General features: G+C 43.3%; 1 protein-coding gene across 1 annotated transcript in view; it reads right to left on the minus strand.

The window, feature by feature from the left end:
- The window catches only part of IARS2 (isoleucyl-tRNA synthetase 2, mitochondrial), a 229425-nt gene that overhangs the window by 71483 nt on the left and 131337 nt on the right, over positions 1–26605 (minus strand). Inside the window, exons 13-14 of the mRNA XM_030196012.1 lie at positions 14788–14890; positions 13415–13511 (exon numbers count right to left, since the gene is read on the minus strand). Of these exons, the coding sequence (XP_030051872.1) occupies positions 13415–13511; positions 14788–14890 (200 nt within the window). The remainder of the gene's footprint in view (positions 1–13414; positions 13512–14787; positions 14891–26605) is intronic.

Consider the following 26605-nt stretch of genomic DNA (forward strand, 5'->3'; position numbering starts at 1 on the left):
CCAATTTTCAGCACCAAAGTCATCAGCGTCTTGTTTTTCACCATGCTGTTTCTTGAATTTTATGTTGTTCCTCTCCTTCCATCTTTCCAACCATCCAACAGTGGCTTTGAATTCAGTTAGTCCAAGACTTTCAGCTAGCTGATTAGCTTTCTCCATAAGCAGTGGACCACTGATAGGAAACTGTCTGCTCCTGACTTGAGAAAACCACTGAAGAAGAGCATCTTCTACCTCCTCAGCTTTTCGATTTCGTTTTCATTTCCGGTGTGGATTTGTATTGTTTTGCCAGTCTTCCAGAAGCTGGTCTTTCTGCTTCAAGATACGTATAATTTGACTGGGATTGACACCATATTCTTTAGCAAAAGATGCTTGACCTTGTTTGTTTTCTAATTTTTTAAGAACTTCTATTCGTTCAGCCAGTGTTAAAGTCTTCATATTATCCGCTTCTCGCTTATGAGAGGGATCTCCCATAGATCTTCCTAAGCTCCAGATATATTGAGCATGTGTAATAGGGGGTAATGAATCTCCAGCTATCCCCAGGACCTCAATTAGATATTCCTTAACCATATCCAGAGGAGCAATCAAAGGTGACCTGGGGAAGTTGAGGAATCTCAAATTAAGTCTTCTAACCTGGTTCTAACGTCGATGTAGAAGATTCTTGTCCTTGATTGAGACAACCTCTACATTCTCCAATGTTTGTATTCTAGATTCCAAACGTTCAACTTCCAAGGACTGCTAAGCAGTTACCTGCGCTTGAATCAAGATTGCATCAGAAATGGCCTTAATATCTTGTAAACGGTCCCGCTGCTCCAGTATGGGGGGAGGGAGCCGCCTCCCACTAATAGCAAGATCTTCACAAACTGCCACCAGTGGACACTTCAAAACATTCCTTTATTTTTCAGGTTAAGGACAAAACTTCACTTCAGAGCCCTGGGTTAGGGCTTCTCAGGCAGGGCTGTTCTGCCTGGCTTGGTACAGCAGTCCACTGAACACAAAGTCTGTGTCCTCTTTCCTGAGGGGGAGACAATAGCCCCTTTTGAAATTCCTCCTTTTGTCAAAGTCAGTAGCAAACAAACAGTACTTGCCCCAAGCAGGATTTCCCCTCTTCCCACCAGGCAGTCCTCTTTCATAAACAAGCCTTTCAAAATCAACAGAGTTTCTCAAAATAATCAGGGTTCAGTTTGAAAAACAGGTTTGTAATTCTCCCCAGCAAACTTTCCACCAGTCTGGGTTTCACCAAAACAAACAGGTTTTACCAAAGAAAACAGGCTTCCCTAATTAAGCAGGGTTTAAACTAAAATAAATTCCAAAACAATGTAGATTTGCAAACCTTCAGGTGCTGCACTCCTCAGGGCTCTCAAGCTCCCATTCCATTGAGGTTTCTTCCCCCAGCTCAGCCTGATTAGCCTCCTCTTCCATACAATCCATCCAATCCTCCTCCTGCTTCTCACCCCACCCCTCTCTATTACAGGTGGGCTGCATGATATACTGATTGCGGGTCCAAGGGAACTGGGCTCCTTCATTTTCCCTCCCCTCTTGTGGTCGGAGACGGTATATGGCCAGCTTGCCTATCCCCAGGACTCCCCCTGTTGGGACTGGAAATGCATTCCCTTCTTTCGTGATCACCCTCCACCTTCCCTCCTGCAATGACTTCTGGTAGATGTAGTTTAGGGTTTTGCAGCTTCATTCTATACATCTGGGATATAGCCTTGTCACAATCTTTAGAATTTCCTCTTATCACAGTCAGTAAAGAAGAATGTGTGTCATAAATAATATCCCAAAGTGACTCTAAAGTCACTACAGCTGGTTTAGTTATCCCCCAAGATGATAGAGGGGAGAGAGACTGACTTTCCACCTGAGACAGAGTACTCACAATTTCAGAAGGTAATACCTTTAGAGCTGATTCAATAATAGCCTCTTGCCCAGGGTCTATGATCTCCTTTGCTGACGATGCCTTTCCTCCTTGCATACCTGGTTCCATAGCGTTTGCCTCCCTGGCTGCAAAAGCATCGGCAGCATTCTCACTCCCCGGCTGTGGTGTAGACATACGCTTGACGGGGCTCAAGGATGCCCCGTTCACGCTGCTCAGTGACGCCAAAGCATCAGTTCATGCAGAAGGAGATGAAGTCTTCAGGGGGACTGCAGAGGCTCCAAAAGAATCCAGTGTCGTCTGTCTCACTGCTGGAACTGTACTGGGAGTCGAAGGAAGCTCCCTAACCTTCCCTCTCCGCTTGCCCATCGAACACAACGGGGTGAGAGGCACTCTGAGGGAACCGAGCTGGAACTTTCAGAGGAGCGACTGCAGGTACATCTGCTTCAAATCGCCATCTTGGATTTTTCTTTCTCTGAGGATTCTGATGAAATATTACCAATTCAATGGTTTTCATTTTAATGCACGTTCAATTTGTAATAAATCTTTTGTTATCCATGATTGGATTGAGGATTCACAGGTTGGTTTAGTTTTTGTAGCCGAGACCTGGATTCCCAAATCAAGCTCTCCACATATGGCAAATATTTGCCCCTTGGGCTATAAGATAGTAAGTTGCCCACATTTAGATCAGAGGGATGGTGGGTTAGCGATTATTTTCAAAAGTTTTTTTTTTCTGTTTCACTGATAGATAGTTTTATGGACTCAAATTTAGAATTAATGGTTTGCAAGCTGTTTGATCCAGAAGATGTCTACTCTTTGGGATTATTACTGATTCATAGACCACCAGGAAAATGGGCAGCAGCTTAAGGAAATTTGTTTGAAGTTATGTCACATTATGCATATCTTTTTCAGAATTTCAAAACACCAGTCAATTTGTACAGTTTATGAGTTCATTAACATAATGATAGTTCAATTTGTTCTTACCCATTCTAAAGGTCATGCTTTAGATTTTATAGGTTACCTCTCAGATATGCACTCTCATGTGCCTGTGGATCATTTAGATTGGAAATCAGTGCTCTGGATGGATCAGGGGCGTAGCCAGACAACAGATTTTGGGTGGGCCTAGGCAAGAAGTGGGTGGGCACCAAGTGTTCTTCCCGCCCCCCCCCCCCAAAAAAAAACAAAAAACTCTCAGCTGGCAGGAAAATGCTTCTTTTCACCCTGGCAGTCTGCAGCAGGCATGTGCAGGTGTCGGTATCGTGGAGAGTAATGTTTTCGTTAACATCAGGGGGAAGTCTTCAGCTGACCGAATTTAGGATCCCCACCAGCTACTGTTAAACGTATGCTACTGTTGGGTGGGCCTGAGCCTTAAGTGGGTGGGCCCTGGCCCACCCAGGCCCACCTGTGGCTACGCCACTGGGATGGATCATTTTCTTTTAGACTTTTAATTAAAATTACCACAACCATTAAGATCACCTAATAGGAATGTGGTTGTTAATGTTAGGTGTACGCAGTTTGACCCTTCTATTTTCTGGGAAAAGTCAGGATTATTTTTTGAATGGTTATTCTGGCAGTCATGAGTCAAAGTTGGAGATTTGGAATCTTGGAGTAACTAAAGTGTTATCAGATCCGTCAGAGATAAAGCTAAAAAAGGTTAGGCAATACAATATCCTTGGTATTTTGAGTCTTTTGACTTTCTTGAAGAGAGCCTGTAGAAGAACTGAAAGACTGTAGAGAAAGACCAAAGATCACTCCTATTATATGCTTTGGACAGCTAATCTTAGGAAATATAAAACTGCACTAACATTGGCAAAAGTTGAATATTATGATCAAAAGATATTGAAATCTGATAATTCTTCTCAAGAATTATTCAAAATTTCAATAAGTTAATTAGCACAGACACTATTGTTCCTATTCCTCTGAATTTACAACCATCAGCAGATAACTCAGCTAATTTCTTTCAAACAAAAGTACAAAATAAAAAAAATTATTTTGGGCACTGAAGATTGGGTTGAGCACTGTCTTGCGGTACCTGTTGAGGTGGATAATCTTCTTGGAGATAGATCTTGAGACCATTTTTTTTAAAGATTTCCTTTAATGTTGTTTCTAAATTAGTGAATAAGCTCTCAAAGAAGTCCTGCATTTTAGATAATTGTCCACCTTATTTGTTGCAATGTCCTGTGAATATAGTGCTATGGTTAGCAGATTTGGTAAGACTATCTTTGGAGGAGGGTTGCTATCCTAATTCTATCTCTGAAATAACCCTCACTCCCATTCCTAAATCATCCACTGCAGATCTGGCTATAGGTGATAACTAACCATTCCTTGGTTAGCCAAACTGATAGAATTTACAATTTATCATCAATCTCATGACTTTATTTTTATTATTGATTTATTATACTTTTCTCAACATAGGTTCCGCCCGCTATATAGTACAGAGTCATTATTGACTCCGACCACTGAGATCAAGAATATTTTGAGTAGGAATGGTCAGGCTGTTCTCCTACAGTTTGATATCTCTGCAGCCTTTGATACTAAAGACCACTCTTCGATGCCTTATAGGTTTAGTGGAGGAGTGGCCTAGTGGTTAGAGTGGTGGACTTTGGTCCTGGGGAACTGGGTTCGATTCCCACTGCAGGCACAGGCAGCTCCTTGTGACTCTGGGCAAGTCACTTAACCCTCCATTGCCCCAGGTACAAATAAGTACCTAAGCCGCATTGAGCCTGCCATGAGTGGGAAAGCGCGGAGTAAAAAAAAAAAAAAAAATTGAGCATTAATGGTACTGTGATTAAATGGTTTCAGGAATTTTTAAGGAAAAGATCATATAAGTTTCGGAAGAATGGAGTTGTTTCTATACTTTGGTTGCCTAGTTGTGGAGTCCCTCAGTGGTCACCTCTTTCCCCTTTGTTATTTAATGTCTATATAAAACCATTAGGTGACATACTGACTTCTCTTGGCATTCTAATTATGTCTTATACTAATGATATATTTCTTCTTTGTCCGGCGTTATACATGTTAATTAAGGGGGATATGTTAATTAAGAATATTCTTTTGGTCGATTCATGGGCCCATAAAATCTTTTTAAAGCTCAATAGTCAGAAAACCAATGTTATGTGGTTTGGGGATTTTGATTCTTTACCTCAGAAATATTTGCAGCTTACCACTGGTGAGACTTTAAAAATTGAGAATAAATCTAAGGTTCTGGGTATAATATTAGAATCGAAACTTACTCTGGAGGACCAGATTAATACTCTTGTTAAAAATTTTAATTTTCTTCTTCAACAATTAAGAGTTATTCAATCAACCCTTAGTAATCAAAATTTTAGAAACATTTCTCAGGCAGTTCTCTTACCTTACACTACTGTAACTCTTTATATGGGGACATTATTGTGAAGCTATTGTGTAGTTTACAGCTACTTCAAAATACAGCAGGAGAAGGAGACAAAACAAGTCACAACAAGAGCGACGAAAGGAAGGGGGGACAGCAAGTGATGTAAAAACTTGTGCTTCATTGAACATCCACGACTCGACACGAGCCGTGTTTCTGCACACACAAGCCTTCCTCAGGAGTCACTTAAAATGGATGTGTATAGTTGAAACTAGAGAAATGCAGGCATTTTCAGTGTCTCAATCAAAGATTTATCATTGTAATCTGTCAATAAAATCGCTTTCAGAATCACTTGGACTCTCTTCCCTCCATTATGATTACCTGTCCCAGGAGAGGACTCGCAGGTGGTTTGGTTGCAATCCAACTATTCTAGGAATATATACTGTCTTACAAATTCCTAAACCCCTGATGCAGGCCGATAGGGCCGAAACATGACTCGTGTCGGGTCACTCAATTTTATCAATTTGAATAAAGACTTTATTGTGGACACCATCTGAGAGAGGTTTTTTTTGGCTCCACCCTTCTTTGCTTGGCATGCAGAATGTTTCTCCATAAACTACAGGGAAAAGTGCAATCTGAGAAATAAGATCTGAACCAATTCAACAAGATGCCTAAAACACCTGTCTCTTTGATGCGAGAAAGAAGGATCAAATAGTCCACTATCAGGCTTATTTTCGAAAGGGGTCGCTGGCGATCTTCCGACACAAATCGGGAGATCGCCGGCGATCTCTCAATCCCGGCCAAATCGGTATTATTGAAAGCCGATTTTGGCCGGCCCCAATTGCTTTTTCGTTGTGGCGCCGGCCAACCTTCAAGGGGGCGTGTTGGTAGGGTAGCGAAGGCGGGGAAGGGGGCGGGGTTACAAGATGGCCAGCTTCACCTTATTATGAAAAAAAAAAGACCGTCTCGAACAAGCATTTCGCCGGCTGGACTTGGTCCATGCATTTTTAGGACCAAGTCCCAAAAAAGAACCCCAACTGACCAGATGACCACCGGAGGGAAGCGGGGATCACCTTTCCTTACTCCCCCAGTGGTCACCAACCCCCTCCCACAAACACAACAAAAAAATTTAAAACATTTTTTGCCAACCTGTATGCCAGCCTCAAATGTCATACCCAGCTCCCTGACAGCAGTAGGTAGGTCCCTGGAGCAATTTTTAGTGGGTGCACTGCACTTCAGGCAGGTGGACACAGGACCATCCCCCCCCCCCCCCCACCTGTTACACTTGTGGTGGTTAATGTTGAGCCCTCCAAAAAACCCCAAAACCCACTGTACCCACATGTAGGTGCCCCCCTTCACCCCTTAGGGCTATGGTAATGGTGTAGACTTGTGGGCAGTGGGTTCTGGGGGGATTAGCACTCAAGGGAAGGGTGCTATGCACCTGGAAGCTAATTTTGTTTTTTTGTTTTTTAAGATTTTTTAAGTGCCCCCTAGGGTGCCCAGTTGGTGTCCTGGCATGTCAGGGGGGCCAGTGCACTACAAATGCTGGCTCCTCCCACGGCCAAATGCCTTGCATTTCGCCGGGTTTGAGATGGCCGGGTCCGGTTTCCATTGTGGCTGGAAAACGAAGCTGGCCATCTCATGTAAACCCGGTGATCCGCCGGCGATCCTATTCTAAACCCAGCGAGAGATTTGGCTGGCGCCAAGCGTATTTCGAAAATATGCTTGGCTCCGCCCGCTTACGGCACCGGCCCCGAAGATGGGCGGCCATTGATTTCACCGGCGCCGTTCGATTATGCCCCTCTATGTCAAAGGCTGATGTAAGGTCAAGTTGAATCAAGACATCCTTACCAGAATCCAAAAATTAATAAACATCATTAAGAAGGGAGACAAGTCACTACGACCTTCTCTAAAACCAGTTTGTATTGGGTGAAAGACATTAGTAGACTCCCTAAACTTAAGAACCTGGTTTAGTACTGCTTTCTCTGTGACTTTTGCAAGAAAGGAAATATTAGCAATAGGATGAAAATTAGTTAGTTCTGAAGCATTAAGATTTTTTCAATAATGGGCGAACAGTAGACCCTTTCCAAGCACTAGGAAATCAAACTAGAATTAAGTCAAGCAAGCTCGGAGACAGCAACTCTGCACAGGCTTTAAAAACCCATGCTGGAGACACATCAGTATGAGATCTGGAAGGGTGCATAAAACAGATCAATTTCTCTAAACCTATAACAGATAAAGGTGAAAATGACAATAAAGTACTAACTGGAACAGGATTAACCAATAAAGGAGAAGAATCATGAGATTACACACTGAAGAAGAAGTGGAGGGAAAAGATGAGAGCGAGTATATGTACTACTAAAGGAAGATTTAATTTGGAAATTAAAAAAAAGAACTAAATTCTGTATGGGTAGCAACCAGAGAAGAAAATGCAGGTTGTAGTGGAGAGGAAGTAAGACAACAAAGGATTTTAAAAAGCTTATAAGGATAGTTAGGAGAGTCATTGATACTATTGCTTTTAAAAAGGAGAAATGTTCTTTTTTTTTTTTTTTTTATAGATTTTAATATTACATTCATATAACAACATAAATGCTTAGCAATATCAGCAACAGAATAAGAGAAAAAAATTTAAACCTAAAATTAAGGAAAGAAATTACCCTCAAACTTAGTCTACAATACTTTAGACCAAGATACAAGGAAATAAAGAAATGAGTACATAAAAGTCAAATTGGGGCAGGAAAGAGCTACAAACACTCGCTGCCAGTTTAAACAGCATATTATTAACAGGTGGGAATATTCAAGAAAACATCTCTTTCACCTTCCTTAGAAATAATACATTCCTGCAATTTCTTTGGTTCAAAGAAAACATAATTAATCAAATTTAGAGCCACCAAACATCTGTAAGCAAATTTTAATACAAAAGATCCACCCAAAGTGAGGACTCTCGGTTTCAAAGCCAAGAATTCTCATCTTCTTTTTTGTGCGTCTCTGGCTAAATCGGGAAAAACTTGACCCTTAGATCCTAAAGAGTGCATTCATATGACGAAAACATAAACAAAATATATTGTTTCTGTCTGGCTCTAAAGCAAATGTTACTAGAAGGGTAGTTCGTTCAGTTATAACTTCTTGGTTCTTGGTCCCCTCCTCTTTTCTATCTACACTTCTTCCCTTGGTTCATTAATCTCATCCCATGGCTTTTCCTACCATCTCTATGCTGATGACTCCCAAATCTACCTTTCTACCCCTGATATCTCACCTTGCATCCAAACCAAAGTTTCAGCGTGCTTGTCTGACACTGCTTTCTGGATGTCTCAACGCCACCTGAAATTAAACATGACCAAAACCGAGCTTCTCATTTTTCCCCCCAAACCCACCTCCCCACTCTGTTTCTGTTGATGGCTCTCTCATTCTCCCTGTCTCCTCAGCTCGAAACCTTGGGGTTATCTTTGACTCTTCTCTCTCCTTCTCTGCTCATATCCAGCAGATCACCAAGACCTGTCATTTCTTTCTTTACAACATCCGTAAAATCTGCCCCTTTTTTTCCTGAGCACTCTACCCAAACCCTCATCCACACCCTTGTCATCTCTAGTTTAGACTACTGCAATCTGCTTCTTGCTGGCCTCCCACTTAGTCACCTCTCCCCTCTCCAATCGGTTCAAAACTCTGCTGCCCATCTTATCTTCCACCAGGGTCGCTTTACTCATACTACCCCCTCTCCTCAAGTCGCTTCACTGGTTCCCAATCGTTTTCGCATCCTGTTCAAACTTCTTCTACTAACCTATAAATGTACTCACTCTGCTGCTCCCCAGTATCTCTCCACACTCGTCCTTCCCTACACCCCTTCCCATGCACTCCGCTCCATGGATAAATCCTTCTTATCTGTTCCCTTCTCCACTACTGCAAACTCCAGACTTCGTGCCTTCTGTCTCGCTGCACCCTACGCCTGGAATAAACTTCCTGAGCCTTCTGTCTCGCTGCACCCTACGCCTGGAATAAACTTCCTGAGCCCCTACGTCTTGCCCCATCCTTGGCCACCTTTAAATCTAGACTGAAAGCCCACCTCTTTAACATTGCTTTTGACTTGTAACCACTTGTAACCATTCGCCTCCACCTACCCTCCTCTCCTCCTTCCTGTACACATTAATTGATTTGATTACTTTATTTTTTGTCTATTAGATTGTAAGCTCTTTGAGCAGGGACTGTCTTTCTTCTATGTTTGTGCAGCGCTGTGTACGCCTTGTAGAGCTATAGAAATGCTAAAATGCTAAATAGTAGTAGTAGTCCAAAGAGCTCTCCAAAAATTCAGTCAGATTTAATTCAGGTTGAGGATTCGCGGATGAAGTTCTCAAAAAACCTGTTATATATTGGGCTCTGACTATGGGTGGAAAACCCTCAGCCGGAATTTCCAATATTTCACAGAAATATCTTTTCAGCGTTTCTAATGCAGGAATTTGTGGCGATTTAGGAAAATTTAAGAGTCTCAAATTATTCCTTCTTCCATAATTATCTAAATATTCAAGCTTTCTAGCTTGAATATCTCTCTCCCTGGTGACTGTCGATACAAAGCTCTGCAATTGTTTAATTTCAACTTCCAGTTAATCAGTTTTAGTTATTTGATGATCCATTTTCCCAGACATAACCTGGTATGATTGTTTTAAGTCAGAAACCTCTCCCCTAAAGGAGTTAGTTACCTGAAGAAGGGAAGAGTTCAAGCCTTGAATTGCATCCCACAAGGACTCCATAGTCACCACAGCCGGTTTCTTAAAACCTCCAATGCCACTGTAAGCAGCTCCCAGGTTAAGGGAAAAAGAAGGCTGATCAGCCTGCATGCCCTCAGATGTTAAAATTCCTGGGGTTGAGGCAGTGACAGGTCCTCCTCTTGCAGCTTGGGAGAGCAGCTTCATTTTGGGCGTCTCACAACGCCGTGCCTCAGCCAACACCAAACTGCTTCTGGGTTATGGGGGAGCTGCGCTGGAGGGAGGGCTAAGTGAAACTCCCTCTATACTGTGATCTGCCGAGAGAACCACAAATCCAACCGAGGCGAGTGCCGGCTCTTCCAGCACTTGAACTCCGGATCTCTCCCGAGTAGTCTGGCGCAAGATGGGATTTTCTCCAGGGCTAGAGGAGGAAAAAGCCTTGGGTTTTCCCTTTTCTTTTCCCCATGTCCAGCATGGGGAAAGACTCCAATACGTCAGGCAAAATCTCGGAGACTCAGGAGCTCAAAAAATGCCTCACTGCTCCAGACACCATCTTGGTCCTCTTCAATGTTTTTTTATTAATAAATAATGTTGTATTCACAGCACCCAAACAAACAGACAAAGTAAACACTGGGCCTTCAGGAATGAGAAAAATGCAGTCCTTTATTTATGATGAAAACCCGACACGGGTCGTGTTTTGGCATACAAACGCCTGCATCAGGGGTCAAAGAGCTCTTCTGGGTCAGCTAATTAGCTAGTTGATAAAGATGATAAACAATCAGGTTATATTCCCCGATGTTTGAACAGCTCATAAATAGAACGCCTTCAGCCGCATAAACCGCGGCTGAAGGCGTTCTATTTATGAGCTGTTCAAACATCGGGGAATATAACCTGATTGTTTATCATCTTTATCGACTAGCTAATTAGCTGACCTAGAAGAGCTCTTTGACCCCTGATGCAGGCGTTTGTACGCCGAAACACGGCCCGTGTCAGGTTTTCATCATAAATGAAGGACTGCATTTTTCTCATTCCTGAAGGCCCAGTGTTTACTTTGTCTGTTTGTTTGGTTGCTTTTGTATGCTGTTTTCCCTCTTTTTTGTGACTGTATTCACAGCACCACCACATTTGCTGATATGATGTTCTTAGTGTGGAATGCTGTGTTTGCTTACTCCAGATGGGACCTGCATTGTCCAAAGAATTCCAGTTTTGACTTGTCTGTCCATAGAGCATTATCCAAAAAAGGCTTGGGGATCATTCATGTGTATTTTTGCAAACGCAAGACTTGCACAGATGTTACTCTTGGGTAGCAGCAGTTTCCACCATGCTGCTCTCTTATAAATCCCATTTTTGCCCGGTCTCTTATTGTGGTGTCATGAACGCTGACCTTAGCTGGGGCTAGAGAGGCCAGCAGTTCTTTGAATGTTCTAAGATGTTTTGCGACTTCCTGGATATGTTGTTGCTGCACCCTGGAAGTAATTTTGACAGGCTGACCACTCCTGGGAAGATTCACCAATGTTCCAAGTCTTCTCCATTTGGAAAAAAATGACTCTCACTATGGTTCGGTGGAGGCCCAGAACTCTAGACATTTTTTTGTAACCCATTCCAGACTGATATATGTCATAGAAACATAGTAGATGATGACGACAGATAAAGACCTGAATGAGCCATCCAGTCTGCCCAAGTCACACTCATTATCAATTCATGATTAAACCAACAAGAAAAAGATCTAGATGTCATTGTAGACAATATGCTGAAATCTTCTGCTTAGTGTGTGAAAGCGGCCAAAAAAGCAAACAGGATGCTAGGAATTATTAGGAAAGAGATAAAAAAAAATAAGACCAAGAATATTATAATCCCTCTGTATCGCTTCATGGTGCAACCTCACCTTAAGCATTATGATCAGTTCTGGTCACTGTATCTCAAAAAAGACACAGCGGAATTAGAAAAGGTTCGCAGAAGAGCAACCAAAATGATAAAGGGAATGGAACTCCTCCCATATGAGGAAAGGCTAAAGAGGTTACAGCTCTTTAGCTTGGAAAACAGATGGCTGAGGGGGAATATGACTGAGGTCTATAAAATCCTGAGTGGTGTAGAATGGGTAAAAGTGAATCGATTTTTCACTCTTTCAAAAAGTACAAAGACCAGGAGACACTCAATGAAATTACATGGAAATACTTTTAAAACAAATAGGAGGAAATATTTTTTCACTCACAGAATAGTTAAGTTCTGGAACTCGCTGTCAGAGGATGTGGTAACAGAGGTTAGATTATCTGGGTGTAAAAAAAGATTTGAACAAGTTCCTGGAGGAAAAGTCCATAGTCTGTTATTGAGTTGAACATGGGGGAAGCCACTGCTTGCCTTGGGATTAGTAGCATGGAATGTTACTAGTAATTGGGTTTCTGATAGGTACTTGTGACCTGGATTGGCCACTGTTGGAAGCAGTATACTGGGCTAGATGGACCATTGGTATGAACCAGTATGGCTATTCTTATGTTCTTATGATGATATAAAATACTTGGTCCTAGTCTTATTTCTGGTACATAGACCATAGAAGTCCGCCCAGCACTGTCCTTACATTCCAAACAACAGAGTTGGCATTGAAACCCTCTTCAGCCCATCCCAAGCTGTCTTATCATAGTAACATAACAAATGTTAGCAGATACAGGCTGACATGGTCCATCCATGGTGGCCAGAATAGAATCTGGCACTCTGCACAGCTTCTACTTCTTCATGACTAAATACTGGTGTACTTATTGAAGGATCCATAAATGCTGCACTGTACCAAACAAATTCTTAAGAATGTTCGGTCATCTGTCTGTGAGCTGAAGCATAATTGGGTTGTACAGCACAACAATGATACAAAACACAAAAGCACGTCTATATCTGAAAGGCTGAGAAGAAACAAAATTAAAGTTTTGGACTGGCCTAGTCACAGTCCTGACTTGAATCCACGAGATGCTGTGGATGACCTAAAATGAGCAATCCATGCATGAAAATCTATGAATGTGTCTGAATCCAAGCAGTTCTTCAAAGAAGAATGGGCCATGTAAAAGACCGATATCAAATTAGAAACAGCGTTTGGTTGCAATTCTTGCTGCTTAAGGTGGTGCAACCAGTTATTAAGTTTAGGGGGGAGCTACTTTTTCACATGGGTTATATGGGCATTGGGTAACTTTGTTCCTTAAATACAGTAATAATTTAATAACTGTATTATAGGTTTACTCATGTTCCCTTTGTCTAATAATACATTTTGTTTCAAGATCAGAAACCATTCGGTGTGACAAGGAAATCAAGAGGGGAGGGGGAACACTTTCAGATCACTAACGTAACACTACTTACCAACTTTAAACAAGTAACCTTACACAGACCGATTAACATCTAATGTGATAAAGAGCCATCAAATAATACAGCTACAATATTTTTACAGATATCTATGCAGAGAGATTATTTTAAAACTTTAAATACAAGTTGCATAATCTGAATTCTTTTCTTACAGAAAATTATTTTATCGTAAATTCATACCTTCCAGCACATAAGCCCAAGATGTTCCACTATCAAACCAGATATCCAAGATATCCTGCCCTTGTGTGTAGTGTATTGCATCAGCGTTTCTGCTGGCCTAATGGAAAGCAAGACAAAAAAAATTTTCTACCAAAATCAACAAGGAAAATCCATTTTGTTTCATAAGATTCATGGGTATCAGCAACATGCTGCATTTCTTCAGTAAGAAAATACCAATCAGCAGACACTGGCATGGGCTGCTCTAGAAGAAATGTACTGATTGTTACATATTAAAATATTGATAGGCTTACTTAGTAGGAAATGAATGCTTCAATGACCCTAATTTCTAATTAAGTGAAACTGTGCAGCTGGCTGAAGACGAATTAAAAACAAATAAAAACTGATCTGAAAATAGCATGCCTTGTTTGGTTTTTGGAACTTAGCAGCAGGAACTCTGATGCTGACATAATGGCCATCTTGAATTAAAGAGGGGGATGAGGAAACACTATAAACTGTCTTAGGTACTAGTAAGATAAGTACAGCAGCTGTCTCTTGAAGCTGGTGGACCATCAAACCTATTTTCTACCTAATGCACAAATCAGGAAGATATTTTGGCCATACTGGACATCAGAACTGTCAGACTGCCCCAAATTTCTAGTCAGGCCTACCCTTTTATAGTTCTATCAAGGGCTACAGTGTAAATCACTGAATTCAGAGATCCTGACATGCATCAGCAAACTGTCACAAAAAAATTCTGCCCCCATCAGAGTCAAATTTGTTATAAACAATATAATACACCTGTACAGCACTGTCCCCACTGAGCTTCTTGTTATTGGGGTGAAGTGCTGGTTTCATTTAGATCAAAGGGGACCTCTTGCAATGACCATCAACACCTCTCTCTTCATTACAAGCCACATTACCAAAAAAGTGCCCTGTCAAGGTTAGATGACCTAGAAACCTCTGGACCTAAATGATACTGATTAATGCTACAAACTCAGCTCTCCACACAGAGCATCTGGATTAATGGTCAATGTTCTATGCTTGCCTTTCTCTCTGGTATTTTTTTCTTTTATATGAAAAGACCTACTTGGGTGCCAAATATGAATTTGATCTTTATTCCTTTCTCAAATATCCATATCAAACGCTGTATGTATAAGCCTTCTATCCAAAGATCAAGAATATGAGTTTATAATCCATGCCAGGTTTAAGGTACACCCTCCAATATTTCCCTATTTAAATTCTCCTCTCTAGGACAACTGTCCCTTCTTTCCTCCTAAGTTCATGTATCAGTAACAAGCAGCACTTATGCTAAAATTCTTTCTACAATACTGACTATTTTTCAAGTCTGGTCTACTATATGCTATTTTAAATATGTATTTTCTTTGAAAAGTTACCTGTTTTAATACCGTTCTTGGCAGAAGTTCCTCAAGAGACAGCTCCCACCACACATCACTGCCATGCTGCTCTACCAGTTTGATGACATGCTCAATGCTGTGGCTATAAAGAGAGAATAGGTTCATTAGCACAGGTTGGCAACCAATTCTCTCACAAAAAAGGCATCCATTAATACACCAATTCCCTCTCTCTCCAACCCTCTCTCCCAAATTATTTAGCTTTTGCTTTAGATCAATAAGCAATAAGAACAGTTATACAATATTGACATATGCTGAATCACTTCCTGTTAACAGTGGCTACCAACAAACCTCACTCACCGTGGCTCAACATCATTCTGCTGCTCATTAAAAAGCCAGGGGGAAAAAAAAGGGTAGTTACCAGGGCTACCAAACGCACTAGGCAATTAGGCTGCCACCTAGCGCACCACGGTTTTGGCGGCAGCAGCACTGGAGTCCTCCCATCAGTCCTTTTATCTGAGCTCCAAACAGAGCTGAAGGTCATGCAACAATTAAAAAGTAGCAGGAAAATCTTTGCTGGCCTGTTTGGAGTTCCATCCACTTTCCCTGTGTCATGCAGCAAAGGGGGGGGGGGGGGGGGGTTGGAACAAAGGAATCGCATGCTGATATCATCGCTGACATGTTGTTGGCCTGCAGTAATGTGTATACTGCTGTGCAGGACTTCAGTCCTGTCCCAATGACCTCACCTCCCAACAATGCAGTGGGCTGAAGCAGGCAGTGCAGCAAGTAAAGGCCCAGTGGATTGTGCATTGACAGAAAGGCCATGAGGCACTCTACAGGCAGGCAGCTGGAGACGAGCGGTATACATTAAGGAGGAAAGGGGCTCTGCTTGCCTGCAGTACCTTTAGGGGGGGAGTGGGGGAGAGAGAGAGTGAGTGTGTGTGTGTAATGTTCCTGGGGGTCAGAGGTGGGAAGGAAGGTCCAAGGTAGGATTGCTTCTGAGGATGGGCATGAAATGCATGGTTGATTTGCTTAGGGCACTCAATATCCTTGCACCGGCCTTCGCAGTCAAACTATCAACAGTAATACCTGTCCAGTGGGGCGAAGGCACATCCGGGGAATCTAGGTTTAGGGAGGCAAGTAGCTATATAGGCCGTGTAGAGGAGGTGGTCCTCAGCATAGCAGTTTCTTTCAGAGAGTGCAGTCATTTCGGACCTTCTGCGGCTGGCTCCGGTAGACCTGCACAATAAAGGTGTCGGAGTCCAGTCCTTGATTCGTGTAAGGGCAAGGCTGAGAGAATTCCATCAGGAGTGGACCTGGATTACCTCAAATCTGTGGGTGCTCAAGGTGGTTCACGTCGGCAATGCGCTGGAGTTCACCCTTCCCTTGTCAGATGCCTTCGTGGTGTCTCCTTGCAGGGTCCCTTAGAAAGTACAGGCGGTTCGGCAGACCCTGTATTGGCTGGTGGCCTTAAAGATGGCAATTCCCATTCCCAAGAGGGAACAGGGCACAAGCTGTTATTCCATCTATTTTGTGGTCCCCAAGAAAGAGGGTTCCTACCGGCCTATTCTGGATCCCAAAGGGATCCTGCTCTTCGGGTCCTTTCCTTTTGCAGGGAAACCTCACGCTCAGTTACTTTAGTGGTGCAGCCCGGGGAGTTCCTGTCATCTTTGGATCTGACGGAGGCGTACCTTCATATCCCTATTCACCCGGCTTATCAGAATTTCCTTTGCTTCGCCGTTTTAGACAGGCATTATCAGTTTTGTGCACTCACCTTTGGTCTGGCAATGGCTACCTGTACCTTTTCCAAAGTGATGGTAGTAGTGGCAGCTGCTCTGCGCAAAGAGGGCATTTTGATGGATCCGTATCTGGACAATTAGCTCATCTGAGCGAAGTCTTATCAGGAGAGTGTGCGAGCTACAGTCCGGGTGGTGCACATGCTCCACTCCTTGGGCTGAGTAGTCAATCTGGACAAGAGTTATCTTCAGCCATCCCAGACCTTGGAATAATTGGGAATTAATTTTGATACCAGTACGGGCAGAGTTCTTTTCCTGGAGGCCAGGATTCACAAACTCCAGTTGCAGGTCTAGTATTTTTTGGACTTCCAGTGCCCGAGGGCCAAAGACTACTTCTAAGTGCTGGGCTCCATGGCAGCGTCGTTGGAGGTGGTACAGTGGGCCAGGGCTCACATGTGGCCCTTGCAGTGGGCACTTCTATCCTAATGCTCTCCCCAGTCGCAATCCCTGGAACACTGCCTCCTGCTAAGTGGCCTGGTGAGATGCAGTCTACATTGGTGGATGGTGTCGCGTCATCTCTCAGGAGGCATGAGTCTGGCTTCCCCGCAGTGGACTGTGGCGACGACAGACGCCAGCCTATCCGGCTGGGGGGCATATTGTTTGGGAAGAGTGGCTTAAGGGGAGTGGTCTCCTCTACAGGTGAGTTTGTCAATAAATGTGTTGGAACTGAGAACGATCCAGCTGGCCATCCTAGCCTTTCAACCTCTTCTGGTCAGAGTGGCAGCGCAAGTTATGTCCAACACCGCCACAGAAGTCGCCTACGCCAATCATCAAGGAGGCACGAAGAGCCGATCTGTGGCAGCGGAATCGTCTTGTCCTCATATGGGCAAAAGTTCATCCTGTAGGTCTCTCTGCAGTTCATGTTGCTGAGGTGACAACATACAAGTGGACTTTCCCAGTTGATATCATCCTGGACCTGGAAGCTCAGTCCAGAGGCCTTGTCTCAGATAGTGGACTGCTGGGGCCTCCCGGTAATGGACCTCACAATGTCCACCGTCAATACTCAGGGTTCCTCGCTTCTTTAGCTGGCAGGACGGTCAGGCGGAGGGGCTCAATGCGCTGGTACAGCCTTGGCCCAGCGACGGCTTGCTTTATGTGTTACCCCCTTGGCCCTTGATAGGCAGAGTTCTGCTTTGAATTCAGTGTCATGCCGGTCAGGTGGTTTTGGTGGCGCTGGATTGGCCAAGCAGGCCAAGGTACGGAGACATCATTCGGCTTCTCACAGTGGAGCCTTTTCGATTTCCACCGGTGATGGATCTTCTGCCTCAGGGTCCGGTGCTCAAGTCAGATCCAGCTCGGTTCTCGCTTACGAATTGGATCTTGAGAGGGCGCATTTGTTGAAGAAAGGGTTTTATGTCCAGTGGTTGCAACTATGTTTTGTTCGAAGAAGCGTTCGACTTTTCTCGCTTATATTCGTGTCTGGTGCATGTTTGAGGACTGGTGTGGAAACCGTTCCATTGTGCAGCTGCAGTTCCCCAGATTCTTGATTTCTTACGGGCTGGCCTAGATAAAGGCCTCATTTTGCCATCCTTGAGGGTGCAGCTGGTGGCTGTGGCCTGCTTTTGGGGTCTGATTCAGGGGTGTCCTTTGGAGTCCCCTCCTGATGTGATTCATTTCTTTTGGGGCATGCATCTTATTCGTCCTCCGGTTCATAGGCCTGTTCTGCCTTGGGATCTTAACCTGGTATTGTCCGCCCTTGTAGAGCCGCTGTTTGAGCACTTGGGGTCCTGTACACTGAAGGATTTGATGTTGAAGACAGTGCTTCTTGTGGCATTGGGTTGCAGGCTCTGTCCTGCAGGGAACCCTTCCTCCAGTTTTTTCGGGAGACAGTGTTCTCCAGATGGTTCCTTCCTTTCTGCCTAAGGTGGTTTCTCTGTTTCATGACAATCGGCAGGTTTCCCTGCCCATCTTGGGGGACAGGTCTGGCTCGGAGGAGCAGAAGTGTTGGCACTCTTTGGATGTCCGCAGGGCCCTCTGTCACAATTTGAGGGTGACTCATGAGCTTCACCATTTGGATCATCTGTTCGTGTTGTTGGGGGCGTCATGAAAGGATGAGGTGGCGTCCAAGGTCACTATTGCCTGTTGGGTGAGGGAGGCGGTGGACTCTGCCTATTTACTTCGAAAGCAGCCTTTTCCCTTCTTCTTAAAGGCCCATTCTACGCGAGCTTTGGCGGCTTTGTGGGTGGAGCATTCATTGGTTTCTCCGATGGAAATTTGTAAGGCTGCATCCTGGTCTTTTCTTCACTCCTTTATGCGCCACTACCACCTCGATGTGTTTGCTCATCAGGATGCGTGGTTTGGATCCAGGGTGCTGACAGCAGTGTTCTGTGGGTCCTACTCATGACAGTCACTGCTCAGGTACTTCCCATCTGTGCCGGTCTAGAGGGATGGTATGGAAGGAGCAATTAGATCTTACCTGCTAATTGGCTTTCCTTTAGTCCCTCCAGACCGGCACAGAGCGATGGTAATTTCGTCGTTTTCATTTTTTTGTAGCTGGTGTTCTCATGAAGTGTTTTGTCAGTTCTTTTTCGGGACTGTAAAAAAAAAAAAATTGGACACAGGGGAGTGTTGGGATTCAGTCTCGTACCTGCCTTCTTGCAGGTGGTCAGGAGTGTTTTCTCTTTGTTGTTTAGTCCTGTGGGTAATCTGCTTTGCTAGGTGTAGACTGGTTTCCTGAGGACTGCACAGCCCACTTATAGGCTCACGAAGCTCAGTTTGTTCTCAGTCTCCATCTGCTGGTCGGAGTGCAAAATCCATCTGTGTCAGTCTAGAGGGACTAAAGGAAAGCCAATTAGAAGATAAGTTCTAATTGCTCCTTTTTGTTATTAATATTTTGTTCAGTTTTTTTTTTATTTAGTTAGGTCCATTGACAATAAACACTTTTTGACCTATGATCCCTTGCGGGTTGATACCAACTCAATCATTCTTTTAAATATCTATTTGCTCTCAAGATACAAACATGAAGAATTAAATTCTTTCCTGTACTAGCTGACAATGAAGCTCTTTCAACAAGGATGTCAATCTTTTCTGCATGATTTCACACTAACAAGGCTGGCAACAATATTTTGGAAGCCCTAACAATCAATCTAGGAAATCATCAGAAAAAGGACAACCTTCTTCACTGAGTCCTGCTCAACAGACACATTTACCAAATAAGTCTTAGCATGGCAAATGTTCTTCCTGCAATCTGCCTATCTATACTCAAAGCATGATCTAAATGAAGCCCCATACATTTTAGTCAATTCTGGGGACTAAATCACCCCCTTAATCAAAATGGCCCATCCATGTCAATAGCTGCTGAAAAATACCAGATGATCCTGTTCACAATATCCTTAATCCAAACACTGTTTAATTTAAGCCTACTATAATGGCTGCATTTTGAAAACTGTCTCTGGACAAGAGTTTATTTATTTATTGCATTTGTATCCCACATTATCCCACCTATTTGCAGGCTCAATGTGGCTTACATTGTTTTGTTATGACATTGTCATTCCAGAATATCTGATACAGTTAGTAGTGTGCAGAGATTAAGTACTACTACTACTATTACTACTATTTAACATTTCTAGAGCGCTACAAAGTGTACGCAGCGCTGTACAAACACAGAAGAAAGACAGTCCCTGCTCAAAGAGCTTACAATCTAATAGACAAAAAGTAAAGCATTTAAATTTAAAATATTTAAGCAGTCAAGCACAAGAGAACAGTCACAGAAGGACTGAAGATGTTGAAGGGTGGTCAGTGTGATTAGGTGTAACTCTGGATGGAGTAGTGGGAGAAGGTGATAGAAGAATAAGAAAGAGGAAGTGATTAGGCGGGTGATTGTAGAAGTGGATTTTCATAGCTGGTTGGGTTGAGAAAGTGGATCAGTGAAGCTATTGGTTCTCGATGTAGGCCTTGTTAAAGAAGTATGTCTTCAGAGATTTGCAAAAGTTCAGTCAGATAATGGATGAAGTACCAACTAGACCTGTAAACTGCATGCAGAAATATGACAGACTACATCAAACTGTGGAACTATTATCCTAGGAGGCACATACACAAATTAAACAGTAGGAAGGGGGTAGTTAAGAGGCCTGGGTAACCACATGTGCTACAGCTCTGGGGGCTTATGTATTGCTTTTACCTTGGAGGAAGTATGTTATGCATCTTATATCTAATATATTTGTTAATACATCCTTGGAAGGTAGATGAGTTTTTCTATACTAACTCATTCTGGGGTTGATGCACAAAGCTGAACAATAGAGTCACTGCACAGAAATTGCCCATGGGACGCAGTATTCATTGAGCATACAAATTACTGCCACATTAAAATCATGGCATTTCACTGCAAAATGTCCCTGTTCCTGTCAGTGGGTAGGCGGCGACTGGCTCACACACTGACAAAAACAGAGATATTTAAAAAAAAGAAAAAAAATGGGAAAACCCACGGACCCCAACCCCCGAGTCCTTTATGCATTGCTCCCTCCATGACTCTCCAAAACCCAAAAATCCCTGGAAGTCTAGTGGACTCCCTCTCTCCCCCTGACCTCACCCCTGCCCCTAAAATTAAAAATAAAAATACCTGCTTCCATTCCTGCAGGAGTCCCACAAACCTGGAAGGGATTCCGCAAACCCTCTTCCCATGCAGGTCTCTAACGTGGAGCAACAGTGGATGTCAATCAGCAAGTTGTCATGGCCAAACTTTAGTGATAATGACATAGAGCAGTTTTGGGTGACCATAGCAAAACACACGGATGCTTCAGCTGATCATGATTTCCTTCAGCTGGTGCAGTTTGTGCTATGTATAACCTTTCAGTAATGCAGCTGTTGAAAGAACGTTTTAGCAGATGAACTTCATTAAGACAGAACTGAGAAACAGGAAGCGACAAGGCACTCTGGAAGCCTTGTTGCATACTCACAGCTACATGAGGCGCAGAGGGATACGTTGCAATGAGTTTACTCCAATAACTACGATGCTGAGTAAATTCAATGTGGATATTTACGCGAGTGATGAGGATGAATCTATACTTCACAAATATTTTGCAACTACAGTGCAATTCGCTTAAGTGCAAGGGTCTGGGACCAAAGAAATACATGCAGTTAACTGGAGCGTTAACTTAACCGTTGTGACACAAAGAAGCTTGACATCTGATAAGTGGAGGAGTGGCCTAGTGGTTAGAGTGGTGGACTTTGGTCTTGGGGAACTGGGTTCGATTCCCACTGAAAGCACAGGCAGCTCCTTGTGACTCTGGGCAAGTCACTTAACCCTTCATTGCCCCAGGTACAAATAAGTACCTGTATATAATATGTAAGCCGCATTGAACCTGCTATGAGTGGGAAAGCGCGGGGTACAAATGTAAGAAAAACAAATAAACAAACAAACAAAAAACATATGTACAGTACTGTTTATTATACATATAGTATAAAGTCTCCGTTAACTGATGTTAGGCTTACTTGAAGTAATCAGTCATAGTCCTCTGTATACTTTTCTGCCTGTGAGTTCCATAGACTACGTCTGCCAGACGGTAAAAACTGTCATAGCACTGACATCCAGTGGCCTCCAGAAAGGCCCGCATGGTGTTGAGACTCTCCAGCGCTCTTGCAAAAGTGACAGGAGGTTGTTGAATTTCATCAGCATGTGCCTCGCTGCTCATTTCATCAACTGCTTCATCATCAGCCGTTGCCTGCGTTTATGCACATATCTGGACATCAGTGTTTCCGTCAGCAGTTTGTAGATCGTAATCAATAGCTACGTAGTGATGAAACTCCTCTTCAGTAACACAGGCTGGGATGTCAATAGCCTGTTCATCTGACGCGTTTGCAACAGCTACATCTACTTCGTCCCTCTCCACATGGATTTGTATTGTTTTGCCAATCGTCCAGAAGCTGGTTTTTCCGCTTCAAGATACGTGAAATTTGATTGGGATTGACACCATATTCTTCAGCAATAGATGCTTGACTGTTTGTTTTCTAATTTTTTAAGAACTTCTATTCGTTCAGCCAGTGTTAAAGTCTTACAGTTGCGCGACGACGACTCCAGTGTACACACTAACAACATTCTTTTGCTTATTCTGCCTGTGGCAGTTAAAGGGGTGGTAAATTTGAAATCTCGTTGGTTGTCATGCGCCAATCGGCTTCCATATTCCGTGCACATGCTTATGCGGAGTCTTTCCTGCAGAGGAGCGATCTTAAACCATGCATATAAGTGAATCTTGCACTTATCAGCGGTGCGCTAAAACGAAGTTTGTCCCCATAGAAACTGATGGCGCCAAAAATGGAACCGAAGTACGGCATGCAGTTAAACACAACATGCACTTATCCAACGTGCACTTAAATGGAGTGCACTGTACTTGCTTATAGACGACTTTAAAATACATGTTTGCAACATTTTGTTTCGCGGGTTATGAGCTGATATATCTGGCTACTACTACTACTTATCACTTCTTTAGCGCTACAAGGCATACACAGCGCTGTACACCATACACAAAACGACAATCTCTGCTCAAAGAGCTTGCAATCTAAATAAGACAGGTAAACAGACAGAACAACTAAGAGGCAAGGGAATAAAGAGGTGGGGATAAAAGGACAGGGTTAGGCGTCAAAAGCAGTGGCAAAGAGGTGGGCTTTTAGTCTGGACTTGAAAACGACCAAAGACGGGGCTAGACGTACAGGCTCGGGAAGTCTATTCCAGGAGTGAAGTGCAGCAAGATAAAAGGAATGGCGTCTGGAATTAGCAGTAGAGGAGAAGGGGACAGATAAGAGAGATTTATCAACAGAACAGAGTACCCGAAGGGGGGTGGGGGCGTAGGGAGAGACAACAGTTAAGAAGTACTGGGGAGCGGCAGAGTGAATGCACTTAAAGGTCAATAAGAGAAGTTTGAATTGAATGCGGAAACGGATAGGGAGCCAGTGATGTGACTTAAAGAGAGGGCTAATGTGAGCATAGCGACTTTGGCGGAAAAAAAGTCGCGCAGCAGAGTCTTGGACTGATTGAAGAGGAGAGAGATGGCTAAGTGGGAGGCTGGTGAGAATCAGGTTGCAATAATCAAGGCGAGAGGTGATAAGAGAGTGGATAAGGGTTCTAGTTGAGTGTTCAGAGATGAAGGAACGGATTTTGCTGATGCTATAGAGAAAGAAACGACAGGTTTTGGCAATCTGCTGAATGTGAGCAGTGAAGGAGAGAGAGAAGTCGAAGATGACCCCAAGGTTACGAGCTGATGAGACAGGGAGAATGAGGGTACCATCCACAGAAATAGAGAAAGGAGGGAGAGGAGAGGTAGGTTTAGGGGGAAAGATGAGAAGCTCGGTTTTGGCCATGTTAAGTTTCAGATGATGTTGAGACATCCAGGCAGCGATATCAGATAGGCAGGCTGAAACATTGGTCTGGATGCTAGTTGAGATTTCGGGGGTAGAGAGGTAGATCTGGGAGTCGTCAGCATAGAGATGGTATTGGTAGCCATGGGATGATATCAGAGAACCAAGGGAAGAAGTGTAGATGGAGAATAGGAGAGGACCGAGAACAGAACCCTGAGGTACACCGATTGGTAGAGGAATAGACGTGGAAGAGGATCCACCACAGTGTACACTAAAGGTGTGAAGCGAGAGGTAGGAGAAGAACCAGGAAAGAACAGAGCCCTGGAAACCAAGTGAAGACAGTGTATCAAGGAATATGTTGTGATCAACAGTGTCAAAAGCGGCGGATGGATTGAGAAGGATGAGGATAGAATAGAGATCTTTGGATTTGGCTAGGAACAGGTCGTTGGAAACTTTAGTGAGTGCAGTTTCAGTTGAATGAAGAGGGCGAAAGCCAGATTGGAGTGGGTCAAGAACAGCTTGAGATGAAAGAAAGTCAAGACAGTGGCGGTGAACTTGGAAAGAAAGGGGAGTAGGGGGATGGGTCGATAGTTGGAAGGACAGGTAGGGTCAAGTGAAGGCTTCTTCAGGAGAGGTGTAACCACAGCATGTTTGAAGGCATTTATTTATTTATTTTATTGCATTTGTATCCCACATTTTCCCACCTATTTGCAGGCTCAATGTGGCTTACATAGTTTTGTTATGACATTGACATTCCAGGATTTCAGATACAATAAGTGATGTGCAGAGATTAAGTAAGGGAAGAAAGAAGGAAGTGATTAGGGGTGGAGTATAGAAGGTGGACTTTCAATGCTGGGTGGGTTGGTGAAGTGGATTAATGAGGTTATATGTTCTCTTTGTAGGCCTTGTTGAAGAAATATGTCTTCAGAGATTTGCGAAAATTAGTTATTTCGTCGATTGTTTTCAGGTCTGTAGGTAGTGTGTTCCATTGCTGCGTGCTCGTGTATGAGAAGGTAGTGGCATGCATCAGCTTGTATTTTAGTCCTTTACAGCTGGGGAAGTGCAGATTGAGAAATTTGCGAGATGATCTTGTGGCATTTCTGGGAGGTAGGTCCACGAGGTTTAGCATGTAGATTGGGGCGTCTGCGTGAATGATTTTGTGTACAATCGTGCAGATCTTGAACGCAATGCGTTCCTTCAGTGGGAGCCAGTGAAGTTTCTCACTTAGTGGTTTTGCACTTTCATATTTAGTTTTTCCAAATATGAGTCTAGCAGCAGTATTCTGGGCTGTTTGGAGTTTTTTTGATAGTCTGTTTTTTGCAGCCAGCGTACAGTGCGTTGCAGTAATCCAGATAGCTTATTACCAATGACTGTACCAGTGTGCAGAAGATGTATCTCGGGAAGAAGGGTTTTACTCGTTTGAGTTTCCACATGGCGTGGAACATCTTTTTTGTCATATTCTTCATGTGGGTGTCGAGAGTGAGGTTTCGATCAATGGTAACTCCAAGAATTTTCAAGTTTTGTGAGACAGGGAGAGAGCAATATGGTGTGATTATTGTGGAGAAGTTTTTTGTGTTGTGTTGTGAGGTGAGTACAAGACATTGTGTTTTTTCTGCGTTAAGTTTTAGTTGGAATGCATCCGCCCAGTTGTGCATGATTTGGAGGCTTTGGTTGATTTCGCTGGTGATTTCATTTAGATCATGTTTGAACGGGATATAAATTGTGACATCATCTGCATATATGTAGGGGTTGAGGTTTTGATTGGCTAGAAGTTTGGCTAATGGTATCATCATTAAGTTAAATAAGGATGGCGAGAGGGGGGATCCTTGGGGAACTCCACATTCAGGTATCCATGGGGGTGATCTGTCCGCGTTCGTAGTTACTTGGTAAGATCTTGTGGTCAGGAATCCTTTGAACCATTTGAGAACTGTGCCTCCTACTCTGAAGTATTCTAGTATATGTAATAGTATCCCATGATTAACCATGACAAAGGCACTGGACATGTCGAATTGCAGGAGGAGTATGTTGTTACCGGTTGCAATTGCTTGTTTGAATCAGTTCATTGCGGACACTAGGACCGTTTCAGTGCTGTGGTTTGAAATCCTGATTGAGACTCGTGCAGAATTGAGTGTTTATTTAGGTATTCAGTAAGTTGTTTCGTCACTATGCCTTCCATAAGTTTGGTTATGACTGGAATATATGCTACTGGGTGATAGTTGGTTAGGTCCATTGTGCTTTTCTTAGCATCTTTTGGCAGCGGAGTAAGTAGGATGTTTCCTTTCTCCGTGGGAAAGAGCCCATTTTGAAGCCTGTGGTTTACGTGATTTGTGAGGTCTGTTTTGAATTGTTTGGTTGCAGATCTTATTAGACTAGTAGGGCAAATGTCTAATTTGCATTGCGATTTGGCGTATTTTCCGATCCAGTGAGATTTTGTTTGATGAGAGCGTGTCGAAGTTGGTCCATAATCGATCTGCTGGGTGTTCCCCGGGTTTTGGGTCTAAACATTCGAGGATGTTTGTGTAATCCGTTATATCGGTAGGTATCATGAGTAGGAGCTTTGTGATTTTTTCGTTGAAGTATTTCGCAAGGTTGGTTGCTGACGGGGTGTCTGTGTTGTTGGTTGTAACCGTTGTGGTATTTAGGAGATTATTTACTAGTGAAAAGAGTTTGTGTGTATCCTTGTAGTTTGGTCCTATTTTGGTTTTATAATACGTTCTTTTAGTTTGTCTGATAGTGTATTTGTATTTTCTTTGTAGTTGTTTCCAGTCTTTGAG

Source organism: Microcaecilia unicolor, chromosome 3 (assembly GCF_901765095.1).
Source record: "Microcaecilia unicolor chromosome 3, aMicUni1.1, whole genome shotgun sequence".
NCBI lineage: Eukaryota > Metazoa > Chordata > Amphibia > Gymnophiona > Siphonopidae > Microcaecilia > Microcaecilia unicolor.